This window comes from Ctenopharyngodon idella, chromosome 19 (assembly GCF_019924925.1).
Source record: "Ctenopharyngodon idella isolate HZGC_01 chromosome 19, HZGC01, whole genome shotgun sequence".
Classification (NCBI taxonomy): Eukaryota; Metazoa; Chordata; class Actinopteri; order Cypriniformes; family Xenocyprididae; genus Ctenopharyngodon; species Ctenopharyngodon idella.
In genome coordinates this window covers 31,912,001-31,935,268 of record NC_067238.1, presented here as the reverse complement: position 1 = coordinate 31,935,268, position 23,268 = coordinate 31,912,001, and the positions used below count along the sequence as shown (strand labels likewise).

At 37.1% G+C, this 23,268-nt stretch overlaps 1 protein-coding gene across 1 annotated transcript in view; it reads left to right on the top strand.

Moving 5' to 3' along the window:
* Positions 1–19,393, top strand: part of angpt1 (angiopoietin 1) — a 70,714-nt gene extending 51,321 nt beyond the window's left edge. Inside the window, exons 7-9 of the mRNA XM_051873135.1 lie at positions 509–675; positions 12,468–12,598; positions 16,688–19,393. Of these exons, the coding sequence (XP_051729095.1) occupies positions 509–675; positions 12,468–12,598; positions 16,688–16,851 (462 nt within the window). The 3' untranslated portion in view covers positions 16,852–19,393. The remainder of the gene's footprint in view (positions 1–508; positions 676–12,467; positions 12,599–16,687) is intronic.
* Positions 19,394–23,268: the final 3,875 nt, after the last annotated feature.

The following is a 23,268-nucleotide window of genomic DNA, read 5'->3' as shown; positions in this document are numbered from 1 at the left end:
TGGAAACATGTCCAAAATATCTTTTGGAAGCAAAAAAATGACTGTTAAATGATTTTTTTTGCTCTGTGTGTTTGTGTGCATAGAAATTACACGAGACAACATACTGCTTCTCATCTAGACTCAAGTCATGCACTACGTTCAATTATATACTATATACACAGTTCTGCATTTTTCATTGGCATTACACAAAAAAATCATAAATTAGTACTGTAAATGTCATGTCATAATGTAGAGTGTTTTCTCACAGTCTTTCCAGATCTGATGCAGCCGTTAAACATTTAGGCTCAGAAACGGACCAGTTGTTATTGATACCCTCGTGTGTCAAAATGTTCTAGAAATCTGTAATTATTATCTCCAGAAAATGATGAATTGTGGAATTCCATCCCTGTGTTGATTCTATTAGGCTTGAAATATCTTGGATGGGATTTTCTTTCCCACTGCCTCATCCAAGGCCTCCCGTGACCCGAGTCGATAGTTAAACTGACCCGGAGTCCACCCTCTCTTCTAGGGCTTTGGGAGCGTGTCGGCCGAGCACTGGCTGGGAAATGAGTTTGTGCACATTCTGACCAATCAGAGGCAGTTTGCCCTCCGTGTGGAGCTGACCGACTGGGACGGACACCAGGCCTTCTCTCAGTATGACAGTTTCCACATCGACAGTGAAAAACACAATTACAGGTACTTTCTGCTCTTTATTATTTTTAATGCATTATTTTTATATATATATATATATATATATATATATTAAGGGTCGGTAAGATTTAAGTCTCTTCTGCTCACCAAAGAACTGATCTGACAGTTGACAATTTGAACGTGGAGCTGCTTTGAGATCCCCATATCTATGAGACTGAACTATATAGGGCCTTGAAATTGAAGATTTTAGAAGAAAAGTTTATTAAGAATGAGAATGTAGAAGGATATTAAGATATCTTGAATACTTTTAGAGTTACAGACATGACAACTTTGGAAAAGGAGTATTTATGGCACTCGGAAAGTTATGTTTTTTGCAATTGAGTTGATAGAAAAACACGAGATGCATTTCTAGTTTCAACATTATTTGCTCTTCAGATATTTCTCTTTAAAAGAAATAAGCATCAGCTGTACGCAAAGTGACCCACATTTGGTTTTTGACCACTGAAAATGTGAACAATTTACTCATGGAGCCGCATTAAGACATCCATATCTCTGGGATTGAACCATTGAGGGCCTTTAAAATGAAGATACCGAACGAAAAGTTTGTTAAGAACCAGAATGTAAAAGTTCTGTTAACACTTCTTGAGTTACAGACATGCAAACTTGAGGCAAAAAACACAAGAAGTGCTTTTTTCCCATTTTTGAACTGTCACCGTTGGCATATAATGAAACAAAGATTGATAAAGTTAACAGATTTTAAATATAGACCTACCAATCTCTGTGTAAAAATAAAGTAATGATGCTGCCATCTTTCTAAAGTCATTTTTACACCCCTGTAATTTGGCTCTAAATCTCAGGTGAAAATTGTCATTTTGACCCTTCCTATACAAAATGGTGGATTACTCAGTAAATATACATCTCTGACATTTAATATTTTGGATTTCGTCACTAAAAATTTGTAGTTTGTCGTATTATAATATTTGATTGTGGGAACATCACAGATGAGATATGAGATAAAAGTGTTGTTATTCCTCAAGTTCATGCGTTCATTCATAGTTTCACTCTCTGTGGGATCTTTAAATGCTTTTCATGGATGAAACTATGTGGAGGAATCAAGCTATTTGTTTTAATTCCATCTGGGGTTGAAATAGGGTTACGTGTCACACCAAACGCTCCTCCCTTTTCAGCCCTATTAACCACTTAGATTTCTATACAAAAAAGGAAAAGTCAAAGAACACAAAGAGAGCAGTCTTTGTATCTCACACACAGGCAGGTGTTCACCTACAAACGCTTCAGATCTGTGCATCTCAGCAGGCCGGCGGTCCGTGGCGTCCTGCACACTTGGCCAGCCCGGAGTGGCCTGTGCTGGTGAAGAGTTTCAGGAATCTAATCAGCATTCTTATCTCTAAAAATAGATTTGTTCTTTCGAACTGTTATGCTATGGTAATCACTCACTGCCTCTTGAGAGTACAACCCCTTTTTTTGGCCAAACACAAAGTGTGCAAGAGGTTGCTACTTCTGGAAATTCAGATTAGACCTTCAGATTCCAACCTGACAACCTTTTTACTTTGTGTATATAAAAAGCACAACCTGTAGATGCACTATGAAGATATGCCTATCTAGTACGGGCGCTTTTAAATCCCAGCAGCGACAGGAAAATGTTTACAGCTTGATTTTTTTTTTTTTTTTTTTATGTGAAGGAATTTGTATGCTGTTCCAGTGTGGTTTGTGTTCTGGTTTAGGTAGACATAGACTTTCTAATGAAGAGGAAGGTAGGTTACGTTAGTTACAGGCTAGTTGACCCAAAAATGAACATTCTAAACTTGTTTTTTAAATACTCCACACAACCAGCTCGTTTAACAAATATTAGAAGTAAAAATGAAACATTTAGAAGTAATTCAAGTGTAATCGACTAGTCTCTGTTGTCCTGTTTCCACCGTAACGCCGCTGGATCTCGTGCCGGAGATGGCTCGCGTTCGGCGAATTCTGAGAACAGATTTAAACATCCTAAGTATTTATATTCTGTATCTTTTTGAATAATATCTTAAAATTTTATGCCAGGCATTAGGCATTTCCATCACGCGAAAAGACCGCCGCGACACTTGTTTAGGTGACTCACATTGCGCCCCTGTATGTTGCTTTGCATAAAATTAAACGATATACAGAACAATAATGAATTTATAGATAAAGGTTGCTCTGAAGAGGTTGCAAAAAGCCCGCAATAAATAACTCAAACACTGGGTTGTTACGTCTGACCCAGGATCTGGGGAACTCAAAAACTACCCAAACACTGGGTTGTTACGTCTGACCCAGGATCTGGGTGACACAAAAACTACCCAAACGCTGGGTTGTTACGTCTGACCCAGGATCTGGGGAACTCAAAAACTACCCAAACGCTGGGTTGTTACGTCTGACCCAGGATCTGGGGAACCCAAAAACTACCCAAACACTGGGTTGTTACGTCTGATCCAGGATCTGGTAACACAAAAACTACCCAAACACTGGGTTGTTACGTCTGATCCAGGATCTGGGGAACTCAAAAACTACCCAAACGCTGGGTTGTTACGTCTGACCCAGGATCTGGGGAACCCAAAAACTACCTAAACACTGGGTTGTTACGTCTGACCCAGGATCTGGGGAACCCAAAAACTACCTAAACACTGGGTTGTTACGTCTGACCCAGGATCTGGGGAACCCAAAAACTACCCAAACACTGGGTTGTTACGTCTGATCCAGGATCTGGGGAACCCAAAAACTACCCAAACACGGGGTTGTTACATCTGACCCAGGATCTGGGGAACCCAAAAACTACCCAAACACTGGGTTGTTACGTCTGACCCAGGATCTGGGTAACACAAAAACTACCCAAACACTGGGTTGTTACGTCTGACCCAGGATCTGGGGAACCCAAAAACTACCCAAACACTGGGTTGTTACGTCTGACCCAGGATCTGGGTAACACAAAAACTACCCAAACACTGGGTTGTTACGTCTGACCCAGGATCTGGGGAACCCAAAAACTACCCAAACACTGGGTTGTTACGTCTGACCCAGGATCTGGGGAACCCAAAAACTACCCAAACACTGGGTTGTTACGTCTGACCCAGGATCTGGGTAACACAAAAACTACCCAAACACTGGGTTGTTACGTCTGACCCAGGATCTGGGGAACCCAAAAACTACCCAAACACTGGGTTGTTACGTCTGACCCAGGATCTGGGGAACCCAAAAACTACCCAAACACTGGGTTGTTACGTCAAAGTATATGTAAAAAAACAATTCATTTTGATATTTTATTTTTCAGAAGCCAATAATTAATATCTTATGTCATTTTGCTTTACAAGTAAAAGTATTGTGATTGTTTAGAAATTTGTACTGGAAAACAAGATAAAAATACAGAGGAAGAAACTCTTTTTTGCAGTGTTTGCCTTTATAAGCCCTGTGTTTGTGTCAGCCATTGCGAAGTCTTGTATGTGTCACTATTGCATTTCTGAGCAATGAATGAGTGAGACTGATGAGGTAATGAGATGCAGCTGAAAACAATCATAGGTGAGTAGACTGGGCAAGTGAATTATGGGTAATGTAGTCCATGACAGAATGGCAGTAGTCTGGGTGGAGTGCCCTCTGGTGGCAATCAAAGGCACTCCAGCTGATGATTGTAACAAGTAGGTTGTCAGAATACATAGTATTCAAATAATAGCCTACTGACTCTGGTAGGTCACATGATGATGGCAACATGGCCAATGTAGTACAGCCGGATTACATTCATACTATATAGAATATACTTTTTTTTACAGTCACAAAACAAGTTTCAATCCAATTGCTGTATGTACTATGCCATTTTGGACGCAGTGTGAGACTTTTTTTTTTTTTTTTAAATACCTTCTTTTGTGTTCCACAGAAGAAAAAAATCAGGTTTGGAATGACATGAGAGCGAGTAAATTTTATTTAAGCAGCTTGGCGGGTTCACCAGCATATCAGGATCCAGTCGTGCTTAATTCACGCACACATACTGTACATGTGCACATGCACACACACACACATAGTGCGGACATGGCACATATAAGCACTTTAAAATTCCGCAAGCGTGTGCATGAATCCACAAAGGATAATTTAAAGCTTAACATATTACAACGCACAAGCATTTCTATTTTTCAGAAACGATGTGGAGACTTTCCAGTCTGGAAATATTTGCCAGTTACTTACATTTGCCTAAATTTAAAGCTAAAAGAGTCGGTATTAGAACAGCAGTAATTGCTCACAGAAATAGTGGAGCGTAATCCCAAAACCTAAATCATGAATAGGAGTAACTGTCAAGTTTATTACCTTTCTTTGGTACTAATGATTTCCAAACTACACACAGGGTAAAGGTTGAAGTGAGCAAAGAGCACTTGGCTGAATGTATACCATGCTCAGCACAATAAATTTCAAATAACGACGATCTCTTTTTTTTCTTCATGTAACCAAGTTTGTGCAAAGGTCCGAGGCAATAATTGTGGGTATGTGAGGGGAGTGAGAGGTGTGATCCAACAAATCAGTCAGCATTATTAGACAGTGACATTACAAATACATATTAGACTTGACACTTTATTCATTTCAATAGTAAATCTCTAATGTTATGGTTAAACTGAGATCATTTTTATTCCTTAGTCACTTTTTATGTATTATTCTGATAATGTTAATATGCACACTACTATATATATATATATATATATATGTGTGTGTGTGTGTGTGTTTTTAACCTTTGTACTACAATATGAAGTTAAGTCAAGAATATTTCAGCAAAAAAATCAGTGTATTTTGAGATATACTCTAGTGTAAACACTCAAACAAGATGAAAATCTGACTTTGGCATGGAAAAAAACAACCTTTCCAACTATATATTTTTTCCAGGTCTTGTGCATTCTTCTGGTAAACCTCAGGTCTAGTTATCTACAGCTATCACAGCGTAATGTTATACGCCTCGGTGCCGCTAACTGACCACAGCTCTGCCCGATACACACATTTTAGGCTTGTGCAATGGAAATTACAACAGTTTTCAGGAGCACTGAATACACAGACCATGACACCGAATGTGAAAATGATCAATGACTGTGACACGACGCTCACTAGAAAATATGATATTAATAGGATGCAGAGAAATACATAAGAGTGAAGGAAATATATATATATAGCACATATACACAAAGATGCATATGAATATGTTTATCTGACCATTTCATATAAGTAGACAGTAATTCCTGGAGGCAGGAAAAAACAACTCCATTTTATGCTTAAAAACATAATAAATAAATACATAAATAATGTTAAAAAAAGGCAAGACTTTTGTGTATATGATTTAAGTTCAGGAAGAGAGAAAAGTGACATGAGGAATGAGGAAAAATACCCAGTACACCATTTATATTGTGTATTTAATTTCTTGACGATTGTGAGATGCTGCTGATAAACACCAGCTCTTATTACAGTCATGTTTACACTGCTTATGAATCCTGAAGCTCCTTCACTTCAGCGAGTGTACCAATCAGCTAAATGGATCTTGAGCGTAATTGCTTCTAAAGATCAACACTGGTAATGTTAGTTTGGCACAGCGCTCTACATCACTATATTGAAAGTGATCATAAATTACATTGCCAATCTCCAGCCGATCAGAAGCATTTTATCCAGATACTCCATTAAAGAGGAGCTGAAAAATGATATTTGACCATAATTCAAAATGAATTAGATTTTTTATCATAATGTCTATAATTGCATGAGTTTAATGTGAGCTGGAATTTGGGAGCGCAGTGTTTTGTTTCTAGGGTGGAACTACAAGGATACAATCCGTGGTGTTCTATTTAGAACTCTAGTGTTCTTCTTGCATTGCAGAGGGGCGGAGTTATGAGGTTTGACTGACATATTGAGGATCCAATGGAGTTACGAGGTTTAGTCACAAGCTGTTTTTCATACTTTTCATTGGTTAAATATTTGCAAAACCCACAGAGAGATGTAAAGGGTGACCGATAGTAATGATTTATTTAAAAATATGGAGATAAAAGTTTTCCACTTGACAGTTAGTAGAATGTCTAAAGTGGACTATCGAAATAAAGTCCAACTGAACTGTTTCTTCTAAGAGTGTAGGTCAGTGCTGCCACAGCCTTGTTTTCCCTGTGGGATAGGGTCATGCTGGGGGTCAGTCTTGTTCATATTCCTGGGCCGGATGCCACTGACCCAGAGCCAATGCCCACAACACTGACAGACTCCCAGACTCCGCCTGTGTTTACACGGCTGCTTTGTATATTGATGGAGTGGAGTGTGTGAATCCCTGCTGAGAAGACCAGCTCAGTCCAGGCTGGTTTGTGCCAGAGAGACACAGTGTTTACTAGTGGAGCTGATTCATTAAGTCTTGCTGGTTAACCTAGTTAAAAAGTCTGGTAGAAACTAGCAGTATAGCATCTCACGATGGGGACCGGCCTCCAAAACATGCTCCAGCTCTGCTGATCTTCTTAGCATGAGTGTGTGTTTGTGTGGGTGTTTGGAATAAAATATGCTTTAAGCTTTAATTTAAGAGAGAGAATGAGGTGCAGAGTAACTCAGGGCAAAGAAACTCATTTTTAAAGAAGGCGAACAGCAGCTACAAGCCAAAAAATACTCACTGGAGCTTCAATATTGAAATGTTTTACTGCTCAGTGTCCTTGACTTTGTTTTTAAAATCAGTCTTAAAATAGAAGAACTAATTCTCAATGTTATGGTCAAATCCAGTGAGGGGATGAAAACAAAATCGTTTTGTTTTGTTTTTTGTCTGTTTTTTAATGTTTTTATATTTTGTTTTCTGTTGTTTTTTTGCAATGATGGGAAAAAAAGAGTGTGTGTGTGTGTGTGTGTGTGTGTGTGTGTGTGTGTGTGTGTGTGTGTGTGTGTGTGTGTGTGTGTGAGTGTGTGTGTGAATGTATGTGTGTGTGCATGAGTGTATATGAGTGTGTGTGTGTGTGTGTGTGTGTGTTCTTGTATATATGGTTTATGAGGACACAAATGTGTATAATAACATGGGTATTACAACGTAAACTTCCTGTGTCCTCGTAAACCAAATGGCTTAAAAAAACATACTAATGTAATAGCACTAATGTCACAGTCCAGAACCAGGAGAGACAGTATATCCACGACACCAGTGAGGTTAACATGTGCTTTTCAGGTCCTGAAGACACTTAATTGGCGCTATATATGTTTGTTCTTGAAGCAGATGAAATGATCTTGATTTAATATCTCTTTCGTCCAGCCAAGTTTGAAATCCACAGATTTTGCGAAGATCTCTTCAGCTGTGTCTGGTGTGAATTTTGTATGGAGGTCTTGGCACAAACACGCTGTCGGCTGTGAACTCTCTACTGAAACATTAAAATTGTGTACTATCAATATCACAGCGTTCTTCCAGAGCGCTGTCAGCAAAACGGCACACAGATGCATTTCAAAGATCTCCTTTATTGACAGCCAACTTTTGTACATGATTTGCTCAATGTTGTTTCTAAAGGAGGTCAGAAAGTAGTAAGAGTGAAATATAGAAATTGTCACTTTCACCTGCGAGATGAAAATGAACTTTTTTTCAGAAAACAATCTTCAGTCATTTTGCTTCTCCAGTAAATGGATCTTGATTTAAGAATATTTGTAATGTAAAACAAGACAAAAATACTGAGGAAGAACATCATTTTTTTTTTGCAGTGCAACTTAAGGTTCTGTATATTTATTATGTTTTCAGAGGCAGCTTAAACTCCACCGTCACATTACCAATTTAAAGAAATATCGCCGCTGCAGGACCGTTGAATGTTTCCGATGGGACGTGACGGATTTAATGCGTACGGCAGGAGCGATCATGGTGGGCCTCACGCTTATCACACTGCGCTTACATGATGAGTTTTGACATGTCCCACAGCCGCAGAGAGGAAGCGATATATAAGGCTTTTTATTTTCAGTCTTTGGCAAGGAATTTTGCTTTGATCAAAGGAAGCCGTGACGCATGGACCCCTATGGCATGTGTGACTTATAGCACTCAGGATTTTGTTTTTGTTTTTTTTGTTTTTGCTCCTCAAGTAAATGAAAAGCAAGACAAAAATAATAAGCAAGAAAACCTGTTTTTGCTGTGAGTTTCGACTCTCTTTTAGTCTGTGTTGCCAAATAACGGTTTAGGTTTGTGGAGCATGTTCAGCATGATTTCATCATCAGATTTCATCAAGGAAAAACATCCATACATCCTCTTTTACTCTGCATAAACATCATCTGGTGAGGAACGTTACCAAACTGCCATCATTTCATATTAGGAAAATAAAATTAACCGGACACCAGAACGCTTCCCCTGGGCTGCTGTTGTGAAACACCAAATAAATCTCATTCCATTCTCGGTTTTCATCACAGCTTTTCCTAGTAAGGCTTGGACTGATTCAGCAAAAATTCATTAAGGCTGGTGAGAAGAAGCCTAGATGAACTGTGTCCTGTTGGCCATGCAGATGTTTGAGCTCAGACTGAAGCAGAGGCCAGAGCGTGACATTAGTGGGACAACAGAGTATCTGAACGCACAAGTCTACTGCTCTTTTGTGAACTCAGACACTTTCAGTCGGCGGTGACTGGAGATGAGCAGGTGTGTGTTTATTCACCTGGTCATGTGTTTGTGTGTGTGAGGACCTTGATCATGGTTGTTTCTCACAGAGAAATTATTAAGATTTTTTTATTACTTTTCAATACAATACAAACAGAGAGCAACACTGTAGAAAATCTATTAATTCATATCTATTAATATTACCATTAAAAACATTTGCTGTTTGTTTAATTGCAAGGATGCATTAAATTGATCAAAAGTGACATTAAAGTCATTTATAATATTACAAATGTTTTCCGTTTCAAATAAATGCATTTTAAATGCATTAAACTTTCTATTCATCAAAGATTCCTGAAAAAAATGTATCAGTTTCCACAAAAATATTAAACTGATTTCAACATTGATAAAAATCAGAAATTAGCATTAAATCAGCATATTAGATAATGATTTCTGAAGGATCATGTGACACTGAAGACTGGAGTAATGATGCTGAAAATTCAGCTTTGATCACAGAAATAAATTACACTTTACTATATATTCACATGGGAAAAACCTATTTTAAAAAGTAATAATATTTCACTATTTTTACTGTATTTTTAATCAAATACATGCAGCTTTGTTGAGCAGAAAAGACTTCTTTCAAAAACATTTAAAAGTCTTACCGCCCCCAAACTATTAAAACCTGGGTTGTTTTAACCCAGCAATTGGATTGCTTTAACCCAGGTTTTAACCTAGCAGTTGTGTTGTTTTAATCCAGGTTTTAACCCAATGATTGGGTTGTTTTAACCTAGCGTTTGGGTTTTTTAAATCCAGCTTTTTAACCCAACGATTGGGTTGTTTTAATCCAGGTTTTAGCCCAACGATTGGGTGTTTTAACCCAGCGATTGGGTTGTTTGAACCCAGGTTTTAACCCAACGATTGGGTTGTTTTAACCTAGCGGTTGGGTTGTTTTAATCCAGGTTTTAACCCAACGATTGGGTGTTTTATCCCAGCAATTGGATTGTTTTAACCCAACGATTGGGTTGTTTGAACCCAGGTTTTAGCAATTGGGTTGTTTTAACCCAGCGGTTAGGTTTTTTGAACCCAGAGATTGGGTTGTTTGAACCCAGGTTTTAACCCAACGATTGGGTTGTTTTAACCCAGGTTTTAACCCAGTGGTTGGGTTAAATGGTTGCCGTGCTGGGCAGTTTTATTTAACTCAGCTGATTAAAAATCATGATGTCTGGCTTAAAATGAACCCAAAATAGGTTGGAAATTAAAAATCAGACACATAATTACTAGAGGCAACAATAATAATCAAAAGGTGAACATTTATTAATAAGCAATTTAATTAAGCTTACTAATAAATGTTAATTTCCAACATACTTTGGGTTCATTTTAAGCAAGAAATACAGTAATTTTTAAACAATAGTTGAGTTAAATAAAACTACCCAGCAGGTTGGGTCAAACATTTAACCCAGCATTTTTTAGAGTGTACCCTATAACCAATGTCTATGAAGGCGTGAAAATTTTATTTTTAAAAAAGCAGTTTACACAGAGATACAAGTCAAATTATGCAGCAACGTTTGCGTCTGCTGTTCAAATCCGAGGAAGTTTATTTCCTCTCAAAATCTGAGTGTTGACAAGTTTGACATCTTGTATGACAGAAACTGTGCATAATAAGTTAATCATGCTGTCTTTCTGAACAATCAGTATTGCACTTGCGTCTTAATATAGGATGTAAAAATGTAGTCTTTAGTGTCAGCGAAGAACAGAATACATCGGTTTGGCATCGAGCATATGCAGAAACCACAAACAAGCAGTCCATTTATCTTTATTTAGAGACCGCAACAATGCACTTCATCTTAATGAGCATGATGTCACCGAACAATGTTTGCAACTAGTATTTGATGTGGGTGGTTTTAAAGTGATTAGGCAGCTTGTTACAAGAAAGTCTCTGAGATGGATGAAGTGTGAGGAACAAAACATTGAAAAAAAAATCCCACTTAACAATAAGTCTGACAATCACACGCTTGGCCTCGAATGCCTGTTGTTGCATCACTGGCCTCTTTGGACATCCCTAAAATACATTTTCCAAGTCGCTTTCCAAGATTCATCTTAGAAGAGGTTTATAAAGCTCACTCTCTATTGTCTGATCTTATTTGTGGCAATGACTTTCAGGAAATGATTTTGTGGGCCGAACATGTTTCATTTGGTGTTCCTTTCATTGCTGGCATGCTGATGCAGTATAGCTTTTTGGCTTAGATTATGACACTTTGGATAAAAAAAGACCAGTCAGAGGGGTAATAACCCTCAGGTTAAGACCTTGGGCAGAACTATGGGTGACACAATGAAGCAAGATGGGAAAATCAAAGGCCGTCCTTTAACCACCAAACTCTGGGCGTCAATGCTGCATAAAATTAAGCGTTTTAACCCAAGCCTGCATTAAGTGAAGGTTGTGAATTTGTGGTTGAAATCCTCAAGTGTGGATGGCTGGAGTTCAGTTTCACGCTCTGTGTGGTTTCTAAGTGCGCTTTGTTGTCTGGATTATACGGTATGGGGTTTCCCAGCCAATGTGTTTAAAGAGGCCTTATTATGCCCTTTTTGTTTTTGGGCTCTACTAGAGCAGGTTTTCCTGCTTGAATGTTGATTATTTTCCTCATATTCTCCATTGTTGCAGCTCCTCTCTTCCCAGTCTGTCAGTAACGCTCTGTTTAGTTCCTGTCTCTATGAAGCCCCTCCTTCTGAAAAGCACAATGTGCTCTGATTGGTCGGCTGGAGTGCTGTGATTGGTCAAGCACTTCGAGCATGTTTGGGAAATGTCCCGCCCTCTACAATAACCGCCAGTTTCAACACACTACACAAAATGCTGGGTTAAAAACAACCCAAGTTGGGTTGAAAATGGACAAACCCAGCATTTGGGTTGTTTTGACCCAGCGGTTGGGTTAAATGTTTACCCAACCTGCTGAGTAGTTTTATTTAACCCAACTATTGTTTGAAAATTACTATATGGCTGGCTTAAAATGAACCAAAAATAGAGTGTACACTGGAGGCATTTCAGGGAGTTCAGAGAGACTATTTATGGTTTTTCATGCTCAAACTAAAGAAAGCTGAACATGTAAAAAAGCATAAAAACCGATGCTAACTCTCACGAGTGGAAACACGGGTCATGAGTGTGAAGGTATTCTGCATAAATCGCTCATGGATGTTTCTGGCAGTAAATTTTCTTGTTCAAGGCCTCCTTGTTTGAAAAGTCTTTCTCTCCGCTCTCTTCTTTCCTGTCCTCCCTCTGTCTCAGATTGTTCCTGAAGAGCCACAGCGGGACGGCAGGCAGGCAGAGCAGTCTGGCCATCCACGGCGCTGACTTCAGCACTAAAGACATGGACAATGACAACTGCACATGCAAGTGTGCTCTGATGCTCAGCGGGGGTAAGGCAGAAAACCTTCTCATTTAACCATCTATTGCAACCCTATAGTCTTGTTCCTTTGACTGTGATACATCACCCATGATTCTCAGGAAGAGGCTGACATTGCTTTAGTGCTGAAAGCATTTAAATAAAACTGGAGAAGTAAAATGCTGCTGCAGAGAATGCTGGGAACATATAGAATTTCAGCAACTCTAAGGGACAGTTCTTAACACTTCTATTAATGCAAAGTAATATAATTTTAGTGCAGGATTAACAGCATTACATTACTACGTGTAAAATATAATTTATAATTGTTTAATAAAAGAGAAAAGCAAGTAAATTAAAGTGATTTGGTTGTTATATTCGTGTTGCGTAAGTTCAGTGGTGCTGCAAAGGTTTCTATTTACAAAGTGATTTTGCAGCGTTGAGTATTGTAACCAATCCCAGGCATTTCTGTTGAACATGATGACCAATGAGAGAGAGGTGTGTAAGTGACCAGTTGCTCAGTAACACTGAATGAGTTTGTTTAGCCCAAGTTTACTAAGTTTTACACATGCACAAATCCTCACATTATAAAAAACAGAGCGGAGACATGATGTAAATAAAAGATTCATTGTGAAGTTTAGTCATTTTCATTGACAAAAACGAGAGTTTTCGCCCTCAAGGAGTTTGCGCTGACTGACAGCTTCAGTGATTATAAAGGATGCAGTCTTTACTCACTGTCTGTGTGATTTCTTTCGCAATTTGAAGAAAAGTTTTTGTTTTTCATGAGACTTTGTGACCTTTCCTACAAATATATACTTCACACTTACAAAAAGTGACAAAAATAAACAAAAAATGACAAAAATAGATTATGTTATAATAGTGTTTTAATAATATCTAATGTGATTTTGGATTGATTTTGTTGCGAGTGCAGTGCGCTTGTAGAGAGACTCCACCCACACGCTGTTCTGATCTTTGTATGTTATAATAGTGTTTTAATAATATCTAGAAATAATTTCAAAAGCAAAACGTGTGAAAAACTATGTTAAGTAGTGGAAATGGCTAATGAGCCAATAAGTGATCCTCTGCAGCCATCTAATGGTTATATTGGTAATTTCATGTCTTTTTTATTTTTTAAAAAAAGTGTTTGTTTTTCACCAAGTTGTACACATGGGGACAATCGTTGACGGATGGACAAAGTACTTTAAAAGTCCGTCATTCTTATAACAGTGGTCCATAATTGTGTTATGATCAAAGCTATACATGATTCATCTTTGGACGCAACACACACACACTTGTCGTCATGTCGAGGGAGTAAGATTTGATGACGTCCTCAGAGTTCGTCATACCTTGACTCTTGGTGAATTGATGCCACTGTGACAAAGTAATAACTTCAGAAAGTGAGTCTGATAAAACAGTAATGACTCTAACAGAATCATTCAAGTGTTTTTGATTCACTACAAAGAATCAACTTATAAGAGTCATTAATTCAGTAATCAAAATGCACTTGTATGCTTTTGATTCATTAATAAGAACTGGTTCGTAAGAGTCATTCGTTTGGGAATTGAAAGTTACACACTGTGTTTTTTATTCACTAAACTTGCTCATAAAAGTCATTTGTTCAGGAGTCGAAATGCAACATTTCGAACAAAAAGCTGAGAAAATCACATTTTTGTCAAATACTTCATCGGGATTGGATTCTGTCGGCTCCTTCTGGTATACACAGATCATCGTCTTCGCTTGTTTTTGGATCCGGAGATGCTGTACTATTTCAGAAGATGCGTAACAGCGCCCCCCTACCGCATAACAGTGGAAACACGGATTGCCGGAAAAACTTGTCAATGGCAGGGAAAGAGTTAAGAACCACTAATAGAACCGAGCGTCATGAATCATTCAGTTAAAAAAATTATTCAAATAAACTACTTAAATAGCTACTATAGTGTTACTCTCTACATAGACTCTTGTCCCATTGAGTATTAAAGCCTTGTGAAGTGTGCAGACAGTAGGATCTAGTCTAAACAGTCTGTGTCTGTGTACACCTCATGAACCACCTCATGCGTTCTTTTTGGCAGAGGAACTGCATAAAGCCTTTAGCACGTAGTAATGAGGTCTTTGTGGACTTCCACGTCCTGTGAGGAGTCTAGAAGAATGGGCTGAGCACCAAGTATCTGTATAGGACTCCCATAGTCTCTCCTAGAGGATGCAGACCACCGACAGCTTTTGCGTTTCATTAAGAGGAAGCTCTTAGGTCTCAAAACGCTGTGCATCATTTAATAAAGAAGGCACTGAGAGAGATCCTGTCCACCCGAATCTGCCGTCACCTTCTGCGTCCTTGGTGGCCAAATTCTAAATGGGGCCCTGACAGTGATTCATCTCTGAGATATTTAATATCAGGATGAGAATAAATATGAGCCTTACAGTAGGGTGACATGCATACATCTGCTGTATCTGCAAGGGGATTTGGGCAATGCAATTAATAAAAAAGAATAGTGTCGCGGTGAAAGATTTTTAATGAGTTTATAATGAAAAAACAGTGCGGAAATCATCAGTCTCGAAGTAGAACACTTTAAATTCTGCAGCGTAAGTGCTTTAATGAAAGACATATTGGTTCCAGCTCTGGTTTATATCATGAAATCAAACTTTTATCATTCTGTTGCCTCATTTCTTGTTATGCAGTGTGGTTAACAAGCCTATAAAACACGTACCCTAGAGACGACGAGGCACTCGCCCAGATAAAGGCCTGAGATGAGAAGCATAGTAACAAGTACAATCAGCATCCAATCAGTTTACTGTGTCAGTGAGAGTCGTGACAAAGGGCAGCGATGTTGGCTCACGGACGGCTGTTAAAATGGCACAGATCTCTCTGGCATTTGAGCCTGTGAAGTGAAGCTTAAGTCCTTCATTGGAAGTCCTTCATGTGGGCACATTTTGTGTGTACGTGTCTAATAGAATGAACAGGCCAGATTCTTCCTCAGTGTTTTTGTCTTGTTTTCCAGTACAAATATCTAAACATTCTTAAATAAAAAAATATTTACTTGAGAAGCAAAATTCCTTAAGTCTTCTTTTCTGAAAAGTGAGTTTGTGCTTTAAACAAGAACAAATATCTGTCAGTAGGGTAAGAAAAATAATCGTTTTCCCCATTTGGTTGCGAGTGCAGTGCGCTTACAGAGACTCCGCCCACATGCTCTTCTGATTGGCTGTGATATTGGATTGATTTGGTTGCGAGTGCAGTGCGCTTACAGAGACTCCGCCCACACGCTCTTCTGATTGGCTGTGATTTTGGATTGATTTGGTTGCGAGTGCAGTGCTCTTACAGAGAGACTCCGCCCACATGCTCTTCTGATTGGCTGTGATTTTGGATTGATTTGGTTGCTAGTGCAGTGCACTTACAGAGACTCCGCCCATATGCTCTTCTGATTGGCTGTGATATTGGATTGATTTGGTTGCGAGTGCAGTGCGCTTACAGAGACTCCGCCCACATGCTCTTCTGATTGGCTGTGATTTTGGATTGATTTGGTTGCTTCTCATAGTCGTTTTTTGCTTCTTCTTTTTTTTCAGTGTATCGCATTGAGTTAGGCCTTAAGTAATTAAAGCCTTAAAGTAATTAAAATTAATGAAAATTATTCACTTGTTATATGATTTATATCATATGTTAGCTTCCTTTCAGGATATTGTGATACTGAATGTATACACAGAAAAAAATATTTTCTTACTCAGTAATTTTGTCTTGTTTTTCTCTAAAAATATCGAAACAATCTTAAATAAAGGTATATTTACTTGATTAGCTAATGCCAAGTCTTGTTTCTGGAGAACAATGATCATAAATTCACTTAATTTTGATCATTGTTCTCCAGAAACAAGACTTGGCATTAGCTAAAGAAACTTAATTCAAAGGAATATAAGTTTATTCAAAGGAATATAAGTTTATTTTTCTGACCCCATTGGCAGATATTTTTTCTTGTTTTAAGCAAAAAGTCACTTCATATCTTCAGTCATTTTGCTTCTCCAGTAAATGTATCTTGATTTAAGAATGTTTCGATATTTTTAGTGAAAAACAAGACAAAAATACGGAGGAAGAACATTGTTTTTTGCAGAACTGCATTAACAGTTGTAAACGTTTGTGTTTTAGGATGGTGGTACGATGCCTGCGGTCCATCCAACCTGAACGGTGTGTACTACAGACAAGGACAACACGTTGGAAAATTCAATGGAATCAAGTGGCACTATTTCAAAGGCCCGAGCTACTCTCTCCGATCCACGGTCATGATGATCCGACCGGCCGACTTCTCGTAGTCCAAAAACCTTTGGAGAAGTGTTATTTTTTCAGCCCATGACATTATCAAGTAAAGCTGCTTGCCATGCATATAAATGCAGCATTAATTTGAGATAACACTCCTCCGGGAAACAGGAATCCTGTGAATACGAGGCCGTCCTGTCACCTTCGTGAAGAGATGGAAAGCTTCCTGGGAATTTAGGGCAGGAGATGATTTGGCTGGGCTTTTATTTTTAAATATCAGAGGTATGAATTCAAGTGCCATTCACTTGTCACTCAGGACCCGTGGACTGCTCATGCAGACACATCACCTTTGATGGAAGTGCGACGCCTAATAATCGCCCTGCGCTCGTCCGGCTTTCCAGTCTCCAAGTGAATCTAAAGCAGCTTGAATGTCCTTCAGTATCATAAAAGGACCTATTAATGTCTAATACAAACGTGTTGCACAGTTATATTTGGATTATGATACTTTGCTTCACATTTTTATGCTCTTTTTTTATCCCAGTATATTATTACTTTTTTATTTTGTACATTATATCTGTCAAAGTGAAGAAAACCATAGCATGCAGCATTAGAGGTGACTTACTGTGCTATTTACAAGGAATATTTTCAGCACAACCATCTTCCAGCCTGCAAAAAAGTTATTCTTACTCAGTATTTTTGTCTTGCTTTTCAGAAAATAAAAAAAAAATCTTTAATCAAGATACTTGAAAAGCAAAATGACTGAAAAAAAACATGAAAATGAAGTGAGTTTGCGCTTAAAACAAGACCAAATATCTGCCAGTGGATTAAAAGGGAAAACAAGATTATTTTTCTTGATATTTGTTCTTGTTTTAAGCACAAACACACTTAATATTCATGATTTCTTTTCAGTAAAAGTCATTTTGCTTCTCCAGTAAATGTATCTTAATTTAAAAACTTGGAAAACAAGACCGTGCAAAGTGAATATTATTAATGGCTTTGAACTTCATAGCTTGGCATCAAATTTTGAATGCATGCCAAAGATCACAGCTATTAAAGATAATACCATAAAAATATTGATCTAATATTAATCGTTGTTACAACTGATGGAGTACAGCCAATGGCACATACGGTACTGGTGCAGTATAATACAAATAATACTGTTTTAATTCATTAATTTTTTTAATACGAGTTTGTCGTATTAAGAATGTTTTTTCAGTTTTGTATGTAGATGCTCTTCTCAAAGCAGTGTTATAATTACCGACAAGCTTGGATGATCTTTTAAATTTATCCTTAAACTTAAGGTTTGCAGAAGTATCTAATAATTGTGAATGACTGTATTATTGAAAGGAATGGAGTCAGATAAGTGTCTGACTTTGATTTGTATGTGAAGTTTATTTGTTGTGGTTTTAGGGCCGGATCACACAGAACACGTTTTTAACTGCGCCACTTTTAACTGTTTTTGTACGTAAACATGCGCTAGACTGGCGTCTTTGCTGCTTTTTGTTTTGCACTGAAACAACAGCCATTTTTAACAAGCCATGCATGTGAAGTTAAAAGTTCAAGTTCTTTTCCATTCTCCCATTTCTCATTTCACTTCGCTGCTTTTTAATCATTTCATATGTAAACATGCACTAGACGGATATATTTGACGTTAGGCTTCGTCATTCTGCTTTGTCAGCATTTTGCGCTTCGAGTAAAAAAAAAAAAAAATCAACTTTTAAATTTGACCGACACCTTGTTTTCTTTTCTATAACGCTTGATGTCACGTGTTCTTGTGAACGGCCCATTAGGACTTTCAGTAACAGTTTACAGTAAGGTTCCATTTGTACATACATTAGTTAACATGAACTTACAATGAAAAATAGTTGCATCTGTTAATTCTGTTTAATTCACTTGAAATAACATGCAATGAACAGTTAACTAACATTAACAAAGATTGATGGACACTTAAAGTTTATGTTAGTTAATGCATTAACTAATGGGACCTTTTTGTGAAGTGTTACCACACATTTCACTTTACAAATGTACATAAATTGTGTTTTGGTTTGTGGGAAAAATCATTATTTTGTAAATGTTCTGACTTTTTGAGCTGGCAGGATTGTAAAGAGATGATATTTTTGGCTTGCGCACTGCCATGTTCACAGAAGTCATTAGAAGTTCTACTTGCTTCTGTTTTTCATCAAAAAGGTCTGATAATATTCTTCTATGTCGCTGTATGTAAGTTTACTACTACTGTCTTCCATCAAATAACAACAGAGCATTTTACTGGAAACATGTACTTTATTGTAAATCCATAAACTGGCTGGAAAGCTCCAGAATGGCATGCTTATTATCATCACACTCCAAATACTGTGTTCGAAATTGCTTTTCAGAGGAAAGCACTGCTTTACTTTAATTTTTTATTAGTTCAGAACCATGGAATATATGTTCTGAATGAACAAAGATGTAGCTGAAGTAACAATAATAATAAGGAGTTTAAAACAAAAAACAAAAAAAACAACTCATTTAAATTTCATTTGCCATGTTATTTAAACACCTCATCCTTTGTAACAATGTTCATGATGTTAGTTCAAATAATAAAAGAAACCGATTCCTCAAGCTTAGCAGAACGAGCCATTATTTGCACTGCCAAAAAAAACTTTCTCGCTTAGTATTAGTGTCTTGCTTTTTATTACAAAATATCTAAAAAAAAACTCAATACATTTTCTTGAGAAGCAAAATGACAAGATATTAAGTCAAAATTAAGTGAGTTTGTGTTTAATAGTACATAATAAAAGCACTATTTAAATGCTTGATTCATTAAAACCAAAACAGATATCTGTCAGTGAGGTCAGAAAAATATGGAAGCTTGTTTAAACCAATAAAAATAAAAATAAAAAAAAGGTAATTGCAACATTTTATCTCACAGTTTTGACCTTTTTTCTTGTAATTGCGAATTTACATCTCGCAATTCTGACTTTTTTCTCAGAACTGCATGTTATAAAGTCAGAATCGAGTGATATAAAGTCAGAATTGAATTATATAAAGTCAGAATTGAGAGATATAAAGTGAGAATTGCAAGGTATAGTCAGATTTCAGTGATATAAAGTCAGAATTGAGTGATATAAAGTCAGAATTGCGAGTTATAAAGTCAGAACTGAGTGATATAAAGTCAGAATTGCGAGTTATAAAATCAGAATTGAGTAATATAAAGTCAGAATTGAATGATATAAAGTCAGAATTGCGAGATATAAAGTCAGAATTGAGTAATATAAAGTCAGAATTGAATGATATAAAGTCAGAATTGCGAGTTAAGTCAGAATTGTGAGTTATAAAGTCAGAATTGAATGAGATAAAGTCAGAATTGCGAGATATAAAGTCAGAATTGTGAGTTATAAAGTCAGAATTGAATGAGATAAAGTCAGAATTGCGAGATATAAAGTCAGAATTGCGAGTTATAAAGTCAGAACTGAGTGATATAAAGTCAGAATTGCGAGATATAATGTCAGAATTGCGAGATATAAAGTCAGAATTGAATGAGATAAAGTCAGAATTGCGAGTTATAAAGTCAGAATTGAATGAGATAGTCAGAATTGCGAGATATAAAGTCAGAATTGAGTGATATAAAGTCAGAATTCAGTGATATAAAGTCAGAATTGCGAGATATAAAGTCAGAATTGAATGATATAAAGTCAGAATTCAGTGATATAAAGTCAGAATTGCGAGATATAAAGTCAGAATTGCGAGCTATAAAGTCAGAATTGAATGATATAAAGTCAGAATTCAGTGATATAAAGTCAGAATTGCGAGATATAAAGTCAGAATTGCGAGTTATAAAGTCAGAATTCAGTGATATAAAGTCAGAATTCAGTGATATAATGTCAGAATTGCGAGCTATAAAGTCAGAATTGCGAGCTATAAAGTCAGAATTGAGTGATATAAAGTCAGAATTGAGTGATATAATGTCAGAATTGCGAGATATAATGTCAGAATTGAATGATATAAAGTCAGAATTCAGTGATATAAAGTCAGAATTGCGAGATATAATGTCAGAATTGCGAGATATAAAGTCAGAATTGAATGAGATAAAGTCAGAATTGCGAGATATAAAGTCAGAATTGAATGAGATAAAGTCAGAATTGCGAGATATAAAGTCAGAATTGAGTGATATAAAGTCAGAATTCAGTGATATAAAGTCAGAATTGCGAGATATAAAGTCAGAATTGAATGATATAAAGTCAGAATTGAATGATATAAAGTCAGAATTCAGTGATATAAAGTCAGAATTGCGAGATATAAAGTCAGAATTGCGAGCTATAAAGTCAGAATTGAATGATATAAAGTCAGAATTCAGTGATATAAAGTCAGAATTGCGAGATATAAAGTCAGAATTGCGAGTTATAAAGTCAGAATTCAGTGATATAAAGTCAGAATTCAGTGATATAATGTCAGAATTGCGAGCTATAAAGTCAGAATTGCGAGCTATAAAGTCAGAATTGAGTGATATAAAGTCAGAATTGAGTGATATAATGTCAGAATTGCGAGATATAAAGTCAGAATTGAATGATATAAAGTCAGAATTCAGTGATATAAAGTCAGAATTGCGAGATATAAAGTCAGAATTGCGAGCTATAAAGTCAGAATTGAGTGATATAAAGTCAGAATTCAGTGATATAATGTCAGAATTGCGAGATATAAAGTCAGAATTGCGAGCTATAAAGTCAGAATTGAGTGATATAAAGTCAGAATTCAGTGATATAATGTCAGAATTGCGAGATATAAAGTCAGAATTGAATGATATAAAGTCAGAATTATGAGATATAAAGTCAGAATTGCGAGATATAAAGTCAGAATTCAGTGATATAAAGTCAGAATTATGAGATATAAAGTCAGAATTGCGAGATATAAAGTCAGAATTCAGTGATATAAAGTCAGAATTATGAGATATAAAGTCAGAATTGCGAGATATAAAGTCAGAATTGCGAGATATAAAGTCAGAATTCAGTGATATAAAGTCAGAATTAGCTTTTTTTATTTTATACTTAGTGGCAGAAACAAGCTTCCATAGAAAAATAATCTTAATTGTTTTTGCTTCAATGAATGAAGCATTAAATAGCACTTTTATTATGTACTATTTTTTCTAAAATCAAGACTTAATGTCATCTTGCTTCTCCAGTAAATGTTTCTTGATTTAAGAATGTTTATTACTGGAAAACGAGAGAACTTGTGGCTCTGGAATCCAGAGTCTTTCCTTTTCTTTCACAGCACTATTCAGCATTTTCTATTTGAGTCACGTCTCTCCATAGACACAATATTTACACACGGCAGAAGAAAAAAATATAAAGGAGCGCAATTTTTGGAGAGAATGGGCCCTGAGCAAGCGAGCCACCTTTGTGTCCGGAGCGAGCGAGACTGTTAGTTCTCCTCCACTCCGGCGTGACAGATTGCTGAGGTGTCAAACGATGCTGTCGGGACGGCCAAAGCCCTCCATAGCTGACATTCCTACACCCTAATCGAAGGGTTAAGCAAACGACGGGCGCTTGTAAACTGCCGCATGTCCTTCAACACCTGAGCTGACCCACTACACCCTCCGGAATGCAGCCGACGGCATCAGACGGGCACAATGGAGAATCAAGAGACATTCAAGATGTGCGATGGAGTCAAGCCAACGTAAGAGAACAGAAGAGGTGAGTTCTGGTTGCTTTGCATCTCTGAGATATAGTTTAACATAATGTATTGATGACACATTGATATCGCCCAGAGCCTCGCGTTTAGTCTCTTGTGACCAGGATCTCTATAGGTGAAGGCCGACTCAGACGCCTCCGCGGTCCACTGGTGTTTCTGAAGACGGATCATTTCCTGTTTGCACAAGCTGAATTGGGGGGAATGGTCTGCTGACGAACATTAGGCCTGACGCCAGATCAGACAAGAGAAGAGACAGTACTGTAGAGTGAATGAGAAGAGATGGCAGCATCACACACCATAACATGATTAATAGCAATTGGAAATAAGACCACCTGGATAAAAGAAAACTCTCTAAAAGCATGTTTCCGTGTAGTCAAAGTTCCAGAAATATATCAGATATAACCTAATGAATTATGGGCCTCAGTTCAGCAAGTTAGATTGAGGGAAGCGAACAGAAAAATGAATCTTCTGGAATTTCTTTGGCTCAGGAGCGCTTGAACTTATTTTCAGGACGAGTTTAAAACATGCTGAAGTCCAGGATTGCACTGTTTGGGGCTGTTTGATATGACTGAACGATGTTTTTTTTTTTTTGTATTATTCTTTCAGTTTATTGAATTTATAGGATTTAAACAACTATTTCAGCATGTTCCATTCATTATTTGTTCAAATTGGGATTCATGCAGAAAAACTCTCGCTGCACTGTTTGTTTAACAGATGCAAATATAATTTGGTCAGTGTCATCAGAAGTCCAAAACAAATTGGTATTATGCTTAGTATTTTTGTCTTGCTTTTCATTAAAATTATCTAAA